The sequence below is a fragment of the Plecotus auritus genome, assembly GCF_963455305.1.
Source record: "Plecotus auritus genome assembly, chromosome: 8".
Taxonomy (NCBI): domain Eukaryota; kingdom Metazoa; phylum Chordata; class Mammalia; order Chiroptera; family Vespertilionidae; genus Plecotus; species Plecotus auritus.
This window is the reverse complement of record NC_137782.1, coordinates 169,858,135-169,871,548: the sequence shown is the minus strand read 5'-3', so window position 1 is coordinate 169,871,548 and position 13,414 is coordinate 169,858,135. Positions and strand designations below refer to the sequence as shown.

General features: G+C 41.6%; 1 protein-coding gene across 1 annotated transcript; it reads right to left on the bottom strand.

Moving 5' to 3' along the window:
* Positions 1-433: 433 nt before the first annotated feature.
* RAD51AP2 (RAD51 associated protein 2) lies at positions 434-9,303 on the bottom strand (the record flags this gene model as incomplete). Its single annotated transcript, XM_080684983.1, has 3 exons — positions 434-552; positions 5,378-5,461; positions 6,072-9,303. The coding sequence occupies 3 exons, from the start codon at positions 9,301-9,303 to the stop codon at positions 434-436; spliced, it is 3,435 nt and encodes a 1,144-aa protein (XP_080541109.1).
* Between the last annotated feature and the right edge of the window lie 4,111 nt (positions 9,304-13,414).

The window sequence follows — 13,414 nt, the reverse complement described above, 5'->3', positions numbered from 1 at the left end:
TGCTGGCTTTTTAAACAGAAGCAGATAAGGTTTGTTGCCTTTTTAAGAGTCACAGATCTTTTAGAGAAACCTGTAAAGGCTACCAATCTTCTCCACAAAAGCATTTTATATATATATGCATATATTATGAAAAATAAGTTGACATATTTTATAAGATCACAAAAACTTTTAATCTGTATATTGTTAATGCCATAAAAATATCAATAAGATATTATAATGTTTAAAGGTAATTAGATAATTCACACACACACACACACACACACACACACACACACTGACACACCCTCTCCATACTTCATAATAAAGAAAACCCCCAAACCCCAGGGTGAAAGAAAAGCATTTAGCCAAAGAAATAAATAAAAGATTAATAGTTGTCGTGAAATTTTTTGAAATATTAAAGTCCAAGATCTTCTTTTAAGTCCTCATAACATATTTACTTTAAATAGGGATGAAGCTGTTTAAGTTTGGCTTTTCTTGACAAACCAACTCTGATTGGACGACTGCATGTCTTAAGAGGTAGTACTCTTGAAATTCCATGTGAAAAATTACTACCTAAAAATATAAGACAATAAAAGTATTTAAGAGAAAAAATTACTCATAGTTTCTAAGATTAAAAATTTTTGATAACTTTTAATCATACTAGCAACTTTACTGAGTCACTGAGTTAAGTGCTTTAAATGAATTAGCTTACTTAATCTTATCTCCATTTTTAAAATGTAGAAACCTCAGCACAAAAGTTAAGTAACTTGGCCAATATAAAATACAAACTAAATAAAACCATCATTCCAGTCAGGCAGTCTGACTTAACAACAAAACTACATAGATTTTTTTTTTTAAGTATTGATTTTCGAGTGAGAGAAACATTGATTTATTGATCCACTTATTTATGCATTCATTGTTGATTCTTGTATGTGCCCTGACTGAGGATGGAACCCACAACCTTGGTGTATTGGGACAACACTCTAACCAGCTCAGCTACGTGGGCCTATATAGATTTTAAAGTTATACTTGATATAGTGGCTTTAAACACCATGTCACTTTTTCTTATTAGAAGCTAAATAACTAAACTATACTATTAATGATTATGTTTGATTTCTAATAAAGATTATTATCAATAATAGAATGCAAATGTCATTTTCAAAATAGCTCAGAACAGCTATTTGTCTGGTTATTAAATCAGTAACCAGACAAATAGAACCAACTACCCTTGATAATAAAATACAATACCTCTAATTTTCAAAATGCTTTATTTTAAAAATAAACAGTAGGAAACATATTTAAAGCTAAAAATATATCAAGCTTTCATCAAGCTTTAATGAATTAGGTATGAACTTAATATAAAAGCCCATTATACTAAAAATAGTGTAGTCAACATAACTTCAAATCTGACAAAAGGTAAACAACATAATTTCTACTAAGTTTATCCAAACATAATGTGTGTAAACAATAATGAAATAAAATGCAAATTTTAGCTATATGTAAAAAGGGAGGAAACAACATAATATAGCTAGTTACTCATAAAAAATAAAAAATTGCTAAATTATTTTTTAAACAAAAAGGGATTGTCCAAATAAACCAAAATTAATGGATCATGTCTGATACACTAGATTTGGTTATAAATTAAGTAATGTCAGCAATTTATGCTAAGTGTACTTCTACATTATGAGATTTTTATTTCAGAACAAAGCCATGATTCGTCTATTTGATTACTTTTTCAAAGTATAGCTTTCCTCTTTCATATTGTAATATGACAGATACTTCTGATAATTTTGCAATGGGTGGGAAATCACTAAACCAATTTGTATAAACAGTAGGCCTTTTGCAAAGCATATGCCCTTAAACAGTGATTAAGTTGTGGTTGTAAGGATGTGCTTTTTTGTAACCTTGGATTTCCTACCTTTTTATTAAATAAACTAGTGACCCAGTGCATGAAATCCATGCACATTAAAAGGGGATTAATTAGAGGAAATAATTTAATATTGCTATTTGCCCTTTCTCTATAATAGAAGTGTCAGAGATGAAAGAAAATTAGTAAAATGTATATGGAAACCTTCCTTCTGTCAGAGTCTGGGGCGCACCACGGGACCCAGAGTCAAGTTCCTGCCCACCCACATGCACCTCAAAATTGTGTGAGACCCAGACTCGGCCGCTCCCCACACCCCCCAACTGGGCTAGATCCAGACCCGGCCAGTCCCACCCTTGTCAAACCCTGCTGGGCAGGGGGCGTAGCCTCAGGTCCCCTGGCCTAGCACCAGCATGGGGGGCGTGGCCTGAGGTCCCCCAGACCAGGGCAGGGGGCATGCCTTGAGGTCCCCCGTCAAGCCCCGCTAGGCGGGCGACACGGCCTGAGGTCCCCCAACCCAGCACTGGGGGTGCACCTTGAGGTCCCCTGTCAAGCCCTGCTGGGTGGGGGGGTATGGCCTGAGGTCCCCCGGCCTGATGCTGGGGTGGGAGGTGCGGCCTGAAGTCCCCTGTCAAGCCCCACCTGGTGGGGGACGCAGCCTGAGTTCCCCCAACCCAGCACTGGGGGTGCACCTTGAGGTCCCCTGTTAAGCCCCACCGGGCAGGGGGTGTGGCCTGAGGTCCTCCGCCCTGGCGCTGGGGTGTGGGGAGCAGCCTGAGGTCCCCTAGCCCAGCACCAGGATGGAAGCACACCTTGAGGTCCCCTGTCAAGCCCTGCCAGGTGGGGGCACGACCTGAGGTCCCCTGTCAAGCCCTACCGGGTGGGGTATGCAGCCTGAGGTCCCCTGTCAAGCCCCATGGGGGTGGGGGAGGGTGTAGCCTCAGGTTCCTGTTGATTGCTTGTTAAGGCTCCTTATGGGAACTTGGCCTCAGCTGTGGGTGCAGCCATCTTTGTGATGGAGTGATGGTCAATTAGCATATTCCCTCTTTATTAGATAAGATTATGACCCTTTTTATTATTGCTATATACTGGATTAATGTATTGCATTGTATCATTTAACAATTCTAAATATTCAAACATACTACCAGAAATGGTTCATTTTATGAAATTTATTAGTCATCTTTTAAAAATAACACTAACTCAATTGTTTTCTAAATCCTTGCAATGCAAAATATAGTCCACAGACTAGCAACATCTAGGTGCCTGTTAAGAATCAGAATCATAACGCCTACCCCACAACAGAACCATAATCGTTTAGAAAGATACCCAGGTCATCTATATACACTGAGTGGCCAGATTATTACGATCTCTGAACGCATAATAATCTGGCCACTCAGTATATATATATTAGAGGCCCGGTACATGAATTCATGCATGGGTGGGGTCCAGCCAGCCTGGCCAGGGGGAGGGGACATGGATGGTTGGTCAGCCTGCCTGCTGGTCGAACACCTGCTCGAGGGGACAATTTGCATATTAGCCTTTTATTATATAGGATATATACTGAGTGGCCAGATTATTATGCATTCAGAGATCATTAATCTGGCCACTCAGTGTATATAAAAGGCTAATATGCAAAGTGTCCCCTTGAAAGTTCGACCAGGGGTTCGATCACACACTATGACGTGCACTGACCACCAGGGGGTGCACGAAACGAAGGAAGGCCCCGGCTGGCCCTGGCCACCAGTCAGGCCTAGGGACCCTACCCATGCATGAATTTCATGCACCGGGCCTAGAGTTTGTATATAATTTAAAATTAGGGGAGAATGGATGCTGAATGATATTTAAAGCACCTGGCACACTAGCTGGCTGGCATATAACACATGCTCAAAATAATCCCAAAATACTTGCCTTCTCCACAGATAAAGAGAGACACAAAGAGTTTACAGGATGTTACTGGAGACATAAGTGGCAGAAACTTTAATTGGAGGCATCATGATGGCAAGTGAGTAAGTATCAAAAACATTTCAGCACAATCAGAAGTTTCCTAATGCCTTTAAAACCACTCTGTATAAACAGGTCTTATCCCCACTTCCCAGTGTCTCTCAACTATTCCTTTACACTATCGATTTTTAACAAGTCTTATCCCACTTGGGATAATCTTTGTAAATAAATCCAAGACAACTATCCTAACACAATATTAAATAATTCTGGCTGTCCTCACACATTATGTTCCATATTTTATAATAACGAGGCACTTTTTCTTGTAAAGACACAGTACAGTAGTATAGGTTCAAATATGTCCAACAAATATAACATTTCTTTTTTAATTTGTGCACATAATTTAATCTTTCATTTCACCCATTTCATTATCACAATTATAATCATGATGAATATGGGTGCATGTTCCCTAATCTTCCTCCATTCTATCTCAAAATTAACCCAAGTTCTTCCTTTCTTTCCGTCCTAGAAAAACAACTCCTCTCCTTTCCAGGCTAATTCTGCCACCTGCTTTTAGTTTCATAGAGTATTGCTACCTCAATTATTCTCTTTATTCATGGGAGAAGAAACTACCTGTGGGTTTTTTATCTTCCAGGACTTGGATTAATTTTTAAGATTATTTTATTGTAAGCTTAGAAAAAGGAAAAGATGCATTATGGAAGTGACTGAATAAAGGTTCCACCAGCAGCATCCTACTAGTGAGAAGCCAGGAAAATGTTTTGAGAAATGATGAATGACTAAAGACGTTTTGGTAAATATATTTCACCTACATCATTATTCTTTCTAGCTCTGGTCTTGTGTAATACCAGCAGTTTCTGACCAAGTAAAGTTTTAGTCATTTAGAAAACAATTACTCAATGTAAATCCTACCCTGTGTCTCATTTCACTGGTAATATTATAAGTTAGACTAGACGTTAGACTTGCTGTGTTTTATCCTGATATTGTAGACCTTTTAGGCAAATGATGAGGCTAGTTTAACTTTTCATTAGTTTGTTTAATAGTAATCAAAATTTAAATTCCATAGTCATAAATCATGTTAATATATCTAAATGATACTAAATTTTTAATTACTAAATAAAATGTCTACATAAAGAGACTCATAATAATTAAAAAATAGAGAACATTGATGATAATTGTATAACTGTGAGCAACATCTCATCAATGAAAATTCAACTTAGTTAAATGCTTTTTTTTTGTTTTTGCCAATTCATGTTACATATATTAGATTGTATATTATACATGTATTACATCTATCTTATTACGTAGTTATTTCAATGCATCCCGACAAATAATTAAACAGTTTTGAAGAGCACATTTCCCAATAATATTCTAAAGCTAATATCCTAAAATGGTATTTTAATCTTTAGCCAATTTTTAACTATTAGAATTTGCTCCAGTACATTATTAATATTTACAAAGGTACTAAATCTTTATATTTATTTTCTAACAACTTAAGTATATTTTCCTTATACTGAAAAATACAAGAATGCAATAATTATCTTAGAAGGTATTCTAGAAAATAACCAAAAATCTTACCTCCCTTCACTATATAATTAATTTTTTCTTCCTTAAATTCATCAGAGAAAAAAGCAGATCTTTTGGGTAAGGGTTTCTCACAATCTGAAAATAAAGATTAATATATTACAAAAAAAAAAAAGATTAATATATTACTGTAAAAAGTAAGTTTTATATAAAATGTTAATATTGCCCTAACCGGTTTGGCTCAGTGGATAGAGCAACGGCCTGCGGACTCAAGGGTCCCAGGTTCGATTCCGGTCAAGGGCATGTACCTTGGTTGCGGGCGCATCCCCAGTAGGGGGTGTGCAGGAGGCAGCTGATCGATGTTTCTCTCTCACTGATGTTTCTAACTCTCTCTCCCTCTCCCTTCCTCTCTGTAAAAAAATCAATAAAATGTATATAAAAAAATAAAAATAAAAAAATAAAATGTTAATATTAAACAAGTTACTTTTTCAAAAATAATCCTCCCATTGGCTCCTAATATTTAGATAAATGCTTCAAAGTTCCTTGTAAAAATTTTATCACTTGTTATCTTCAAGTTCAACATATTTAATGTTGGAACAATTCTTTATAGAAAATAATGTGCATCAATAAACATTGCTTATACTTTTATCTCCCTTTTGCCAAAATTATATATTTGGCCAACACAGGGGGGAAAGGCTGGAATTTTTTTTCTATCGTAAGAAAAAACATTTTAAAACTAATTTTATACCTTCCTCAGAAGTCGAATAGAGTACTTCTTCCTCTGATGTTCTTAAACAGGAATGTTCATTAGGAACTTTCTGTTCTCTGTTTTTTGATACTGTTTCCCAGTTAAATAAACTTTGGTGTCTTTTATGCATATTAGGACCTGCTTTAGCCTCACAGAGCAAAGAAGATGCACAGATTTTGTTGACTGTACCTATTTTCAAATCTTTTTTTATCTTTGTTTTTACCGCCTCCACAGCATTATTTTCTCTAAAGAAATTTTCTTGCCCATTGTTTGTTTCCACAGTGCTTAGAATTTCATTTTCCTTACTGATTTTGTGAAACATATGAAGTTCTTCAAGAACTAAATCAAATTTACTTTTCATCTCAAAATCTTTGGCTATTGTCATAACTTCTGTTGGTAAACACTTGGCAGTTAAATCCTGAAAACATCCATTGTTCCCTACACTGAGATCAGCTTCAAATTGATGTTTAACACATTCTGTAGAGTCATTCTTTGGATAAAAATGCTTTAAATTAGCTAACTCACTTTCTTGCAAAATACTCTCATATTCCTTTTTGTCAGCTAGATTATATTGATTAACGTATTTAGTCTCTTCCACATTTTCTTTCCTACTCATTAAGGAAACTGGTTGCACAGAAAAAATGCCATCCATTGAATAAAACCTATTTTTCTCTTCCTTTTCAATCTTAATATCTTTATGAACTTGGTGACAGTATGTTAAACTTTGTGCTATGACATTTTCTTCCTCCTTTAACATTAAGTCATGTCTTTTTGCTTCAATTTCACTTTTTAGCAAGCTCCCAAAATTTTGAACTTGAGTTAAAATCATGGGATTTGTTTGTTCAGTACGTTTTGTGTAGTGGCTTGCTGTTATGGCTTGTTGCCTAACATTGAAGATATCTTCAACAATGCACTTACAATTAAAGCTACTAAGCTCGTTATGCTCCTGTTTTCTTTCAGTATCTAAATTTTCATTGTGCATGTTTATTTCATAAAAGTTTTCATTGATATATTCATAGTTGTTCTGTATGAATTGAGGAAGAGAATTAACATGCATTTTCATAGTGTTTGTACTACACTGAGCCCAACTTTTCACATTCATTACTTGTTCAGGACAAGTCTTACTCTTGTAACTAATTTCATCCCTGTCATCAAAGTCCATTAAAACTATATTTTTAGTTGTCATACTAAAGGAATTGATGGGTTGTTTCTTAAACTCTTCGAAAACTTGTTCGGTTTTAAATAACTTTCTCTTCTCTAACATAGGTTTCATATTATCTCCTAATGGTATTGAAAAAGTTAAAGTCCTTCCTAGATATACAATATGATTTTCTACCATAATATTTTTTGGATAACTCAAACACATTATCCATTTGAAAATGCACCCCTCTTCTAATTTAGAATCATTTTCAGTTCCAGTTAAAGAGTCAAAGTTATTGAGCAAAGAAGCTATGCTGGTTTTTAATATGATAGGTAGAGGTTTTGAAACACCGGTTTGTAAATAAATGTTATTTCTTCTATTGACATTTATATTCCTAATTATTAGATTATGAACATCAGTTTGCTTTAGACACTTCAAAATTTCATGCCAGGCTAAAATACTGTTAACTGCTTCTTTTGCTGAAATACTTTTATGGAAGTAAAACCTTTCTGTAATGAAATTCACAAAAATATTGCTTAAATAAAAGTCTTTTTGTGAAGTATAATATTGAAATGGCAACTGTAGCAAATTATTGTTTCCTCCTTTACCACTTAACCAAAAAAAATGTATTAAAGCTTTTTGGCTACCCAGTGTTCCTATCATGAGAAGCCTTGGTTGTTCTTCTTGTGCATTCATCACGGCTTTTCTAATATAATCATCTTCTTTGCTTAAAAGAGCTGTATCTGATAACTGTAGCCAATTCCACTTTTCCCCAGTTTCCTTCATGCTTTCACATTTACTTTGGTAATTACGCAGACCCCAGCTGCTCTCCCTATTTCTTCTCAGGATATGTCTAATGTTATAGTTCTCGCTTTGACATTTTTCCAGTCTGGTGGGTACGGAACGGCCCAAGCCTGCTTCCGCTTCTTCCCAACGTGCACTGCGCAGGGTGACCGTGAAATTCCCGTCGGGGTCTCTGACAGCGGACTTGCTGCTGCTGCGGTGACCGCGCTGTAAACTGGTCGAGCTTCCCCCGCTCACACAGATCCTCGGGTTCCCGGCGACCGAGCGGCCCTCACGTGCACAGCGTGCAGAGCACGTGTCTTCGGCGTCCACCATTTTTTTACCGTCCAGTAACTTGCGCCTCTTAACAGTCCGTCTGTTTGGGGGCCAGTCACCGCTGGTGACACCGGTCACATGTGCCTCATTTTGGTCGCTCTTTCTCTTCGCTCTTTCCGTTCCACACACGGGGCCCGGTTTGCTCTTTACATCAGCGGGAAACGCGGGGAGAGGGACGGCGCTGCTGCCTCGGACAAACCTGGCTCTGGCCATTTTCGCGCCAGGCTGGTTGTGAGATTTGGGTGTTGTTAGCATAGATGCTGAAACGTGACTCTCCTTTGTATTTGGCCGTGTGACACGGCCGGCTTTACGTCTCTTCTCAACTTCATGAAATGTTGGTTTCGGGTCCTTGTGGAAGGGAAGGTCCCGCCACGGATTTCCTGTCAGTTTCCTAGAACTACTGTCTCCCTGCCGATTGCCCCTCCCTTGGACGAAATACTGTTTTCCCTCCTCGTTTTCAAGTCCTTGTAGGCCGTGTCTGGACAGGTCGGGCCGAAGCTGCCCCACCGCAGCGTGGGATCCGTCAGGGCGGGGCTCACTGACCACGTCCCTGTCACACAGGCCTGCTCCAGAGAACCTTCTGGAAGCCCTCGAATCAGAATCCAGACTGGGTGACGGGGGAGGCTGCAAACAAGTATTCATCTCGAACCCGCTATTTTGGCATCCCGGGTTTCTGATCTGCTCCCCACTGGCCGATCCCTCCACACGCGAGTCTGCGGAGTTATCGAAAATCACGTGCGGGGAAAGCAGCAGCGCCCTGAAGGGTCTGGGCGACAGCGCCCATTCTTTCTCCACCTCTGACAGGCGAGGCACCAGAGGCAGCCTCCACGCCGCCTCAGAGACTCCGCCAGGCTCCTCCAGGCGGAGCCGCTTACTACCGGGGGGCTGGGAATCAGGGTCTCGAAGAGGCGGGGAACCGGGGGCCCGCTCCCCGAGCTCCACAACCTGCGGCGTGAGGCGCGTGAGCGACATGACAGAGAACGGAGGGGATCTGTCCGAGGTTCCCGCCAAGCTCCAGTCTTTCAAGCCCCAGCGAAGAGGCTCCGCCCCATCCCAGGCCCGCCCCGGCCACGCCCCCGACACGCCCCTTGAGGCCGTGCCTCCGTATCATCTTTATGGAAAGCTCCGCCCCAGACACGCCCCTCCAGCGCCCCAGCCTAGCCGCCCCGCCCCCTGCTACGTGCCGCTCCACCTAGACCACGCCCCCCAGACGCTCTCCTCCACCCCAAGCCCAAGAGCTCCCGGCTGTGGCTCCCTCACAGGAGAGTCGCCCTGGCCGCTACGTGGTCATTGTCAGCGCCTCTTGCTCAAGCCAGGACGGTAGCTGCTCTACATGGTTCCTTTCCTCTGTCAGGATCTGCATTGTTTTCCTAATTAGTGAACAGAAACGGCTTGACATTTCCAATTCCCAAATTCCGTATTTTCCTCAGAGGCGGCTTCCCCACCGTGGCCCCCCCGAGCGAGCGACCTTTCTAGTAAAATCTCGCAGCTGGGTCAGCACCAGACCCAAGCCCCCTGCGTCTGGGAAAACCTCCTGAAATGCTGCTCATCAGCTGCCTCGGCGGCACTGGAAATCACATTTCCGCTGCACTAGTAAAGCGTGTTTGGAGGGAAGAACAGTATTTCAGGGCGAAGTGTGTGAGACTGATAATCCAGAAAATGATGAGTCTTCACTTTCAGGCTGTAAAAAAAAAAAAAAAAAAGTTTCCTGCGGATACCGGTTTGGCTCAGTGGATAGGGCGTCGGCCAGCGGACTGAAGGGTCCCGGGTTCCATTCCGGTCAAGGGCATGTACCTTGGTTGCGGGCACATCCCCAGTAGGAGGTGTGCAGGAGGCAGCTGATGGATGTTTCTCTCTCATCGATGTTTCTAACTCTCTGTCCCTCTCCCTTCCTCTCTGTAAAAAATCAATAAAATATATTTTTAAAAAAAAGGTTTCCTGCCAGCTGTGGGGTTCCTTTCCCCAAGATTGTGGATCAGGCGACTTAAACAAATTTATATGCTTCAACTATTCCATTCCTTGGAAGCCTAAATAATAGAGTTCCGGCTCACACCTAATAAGGTTCAGAAAGGTCCTTTTCCTTCAATAACTTCCTAAAATAATTTATTATTTCCAGTTCATTGCCGAGGTTTGTCAAGTCCATGGTCACAAAGTGGTTTTCCAGAATGTGTATTATTATTATAGAGGTGTTTAGTAAGAAACATGTAATTACCGTCCAGCAATCATCCCCCTTGATGATTGTTCCAAAGTTGGGAAGTCTTAGGCGCCCTGGTGAAACGTGAGTAAGAATTACAATAATGTGAACGGGCACCCCCATTTCAGGAGCCAGGGGGGGGGTACGGGTAAGATATAACGGACATGCTACGTTAGGCCATGCTGTGCTCATCTGCCTCCTGTCCTATAAACACTCTAAGCCTGTGGTCGGCAAACTGCGGCTCGCGAGCCACACGCGACTCTTTGGCCCCTGGAGTGTGGCTCTTCCACAACATACCATGGCCTGGGCGAGTCTATTTTGAAGAAGTGGCGTTAGAAGAAGTTTAAGTTTAAAAAATTTGGCTCTCACCCTAACTGGTTTGGCTCAGTGGATAGAGCGTCGGCCTGGGGACTGAAGGGTCCCGGGTTCGATTCCGGTCAAGGGCATGTACCAGGGTTGCGGGCACATCCCCAGTGGGGCAGTGCAGGAGGCAGCTGATCGATGTATCTCTCTCATCGATATTTCTAACTCTCTATCCCTCTCTCTTCCTCTCTGTAAAAAAATCAATAAAATATATTAAAAAAAATTTGGCTCTCAAATTTCAATCATTGTCCTGTTGATATTTGGCTCTGTTGACTAAGGAGTTTGCCGACCACTTCTCTAAGCATATAACGATTCCAATGCTGAGCATTTGACATGATGTTAGCGTTTAAATTCCTCCAGAGAAATGTTTGCTTACAGGTGTAGAAAGCCTTCAGTAAAAGCACTTCATCAACACTATCACTACAAAGGTGGCGGTGGCTCAGAGGATCCGTCTTTGGGTTCTCCGAGTGCTACTTCTCTTTTTCTTAAACTAGAGGCCCGGTGCACGAAAATCGTGCACACAGGGGGGGTCCCTCAGCCCGGCCCACACCCTCTCGCAGTCCGGGACCCCTTGGGGGATATCCGACTGCTTGGGGGGGACCCCCCCCTTCACCCCGCCACTGCCGCTGTGCTCTCCAGCCCGAGCCGGCTTCAGGCTGAGCGGCGCTCCCCAGTGGGAGCGCACTGACCACTAGGGGGCAGCTCCTGCATTGAGCATCTGCCCCCTGGTGGTCAGTGCGTGTCATAGTGACCAGTCGGTCCACCTGTTTGGTCGATCTGCATATTAGCCTTTTATTATATATAGGATTCCATTGCCTCTTTGCCTCAGAGTCTCCACAATTCCGCATTCCATCTTCATGCAATGCAGTGTCCCCTGCCGGTGACCAGCCCCTGAGGGCTAACTCGCATCGCTAAGGCAGATGCAATTGGTGCACGAACAGGACATTAGGAGCGAGCTTTCTGTCTGTACACGCCACAGCTTTGGGCTTCAGGATTGATTTGTATATAACTTGGTGTTTGAGTGTTTGGCTACACAGCTGTTCGTAGTTCAGCTCCCAACCGTTTTCCAGCTTCTGTGTCTATTCCCACAGCACAGCTTGCCTTCCTGCGGCACCGACATTCTCTCCGTTCCTTAAATACATAAAGCCCTTTCAGAACTTCAGTCTTCGGGTGTATGCTGGTGCATTTGCCTAAAGTTGAAAAACAGGATCTAGGCAGCCTTAGAAGACGGGCGTTAAGTGGAAAATAAAAGGTGACCTAAGACCCTGGAAAATACAGCCCTGCTTCCTCAGAGACGAAGGACTTGGAGAAATGGCTCTAGTATAGGAAGAGCTAGCCAGTCAGGATGCAAACCAAGCAGGGTCTGGGAGAAGCAGGGATGGCGGTGGTGGGGATGGGGTGGAGGGAGAGCACAGGGGTGACAAAGGGTGATGTGGCGATGGACAGAGACTTTGCTTGGGGTGGTGAACACACACTACAGTGTACAGGTGATGTGTTGTGGAATTGTGCACCCGACACTTGTATAATTTTAACCAGTGTCACCTCAATAAATAAACAACAACAAAAAGTATTTAAAAAAATAAATCTATCCAGCCAAGGGCACATGCCCGGGTTGCGGGCTCGATCCCCAGTGTGGGGCACGCAGGAGGCAGCCAATCAATGATTCTCTCTCATCATTGATGTTTCTATCTTTCTCTCCCCCTCCCTTCCTCGGAAATAAAAAAAAAAATTAAAAATAAATAAATCTAAATAAAGACTATAGGTACCACAGTAAGTAAGTTACAGATCCTGTATGTAATACACCCCCAGAATTCCTCTAATTGTAAAGGACTGGTTTGGTACATCCTTCATGACAATTCAGCATGTTCTGTACATTAGTGGATCTTATGAGAGAATAATTAATGATTTAAAAAAAAAAAATATATATATATATATGCCATGATCCCCTTGGGAAGTTTTTTGACAAAGTCTTGCAGAAAAAGAAGGAAGACTCCTAGAAAGTGGGGAAGGAATATAACAGTGGGGTCCAGGAAGAAGAGTTAAGTTTCTTGCAGTGCTTTGCCACACAGTTCTATTCAAGAGCAAGCTTTTTCCTAATTTTTAAAAGTCTCTCATAGATGACCATAACTGAGGGGGGGGGGTTAGGAAATAGGATGAGCACACATGTTTAGTTTTGTAATGTAATCTGACACCTATTCATTATATATAAAATATTGTTTTACATAGTACTTAATCATGACTCAAAAGGAAAGTTGCAAAATGTCACTTACTTTGCAACTTTGCCTGAAACCAATCACGCTAATCACCCACTTACTACAGCTGCATATCACTTCCTGGATCTAGAGAGACTCTACAGGTTACTTTCTTAAAAGTTAGTCCACTGAGCGAGGGGTGCCGGTTCAATTCCTGGTCAGGGCACATATATGGGTTTCCAGGCTGACCCCCAGGAGGGCAACCTATTGATATTTCTCTCTCATATTGTTGTTTCTCTACCCGTCTCTCCCTTCCTCTCTCTAGCATGTCCTC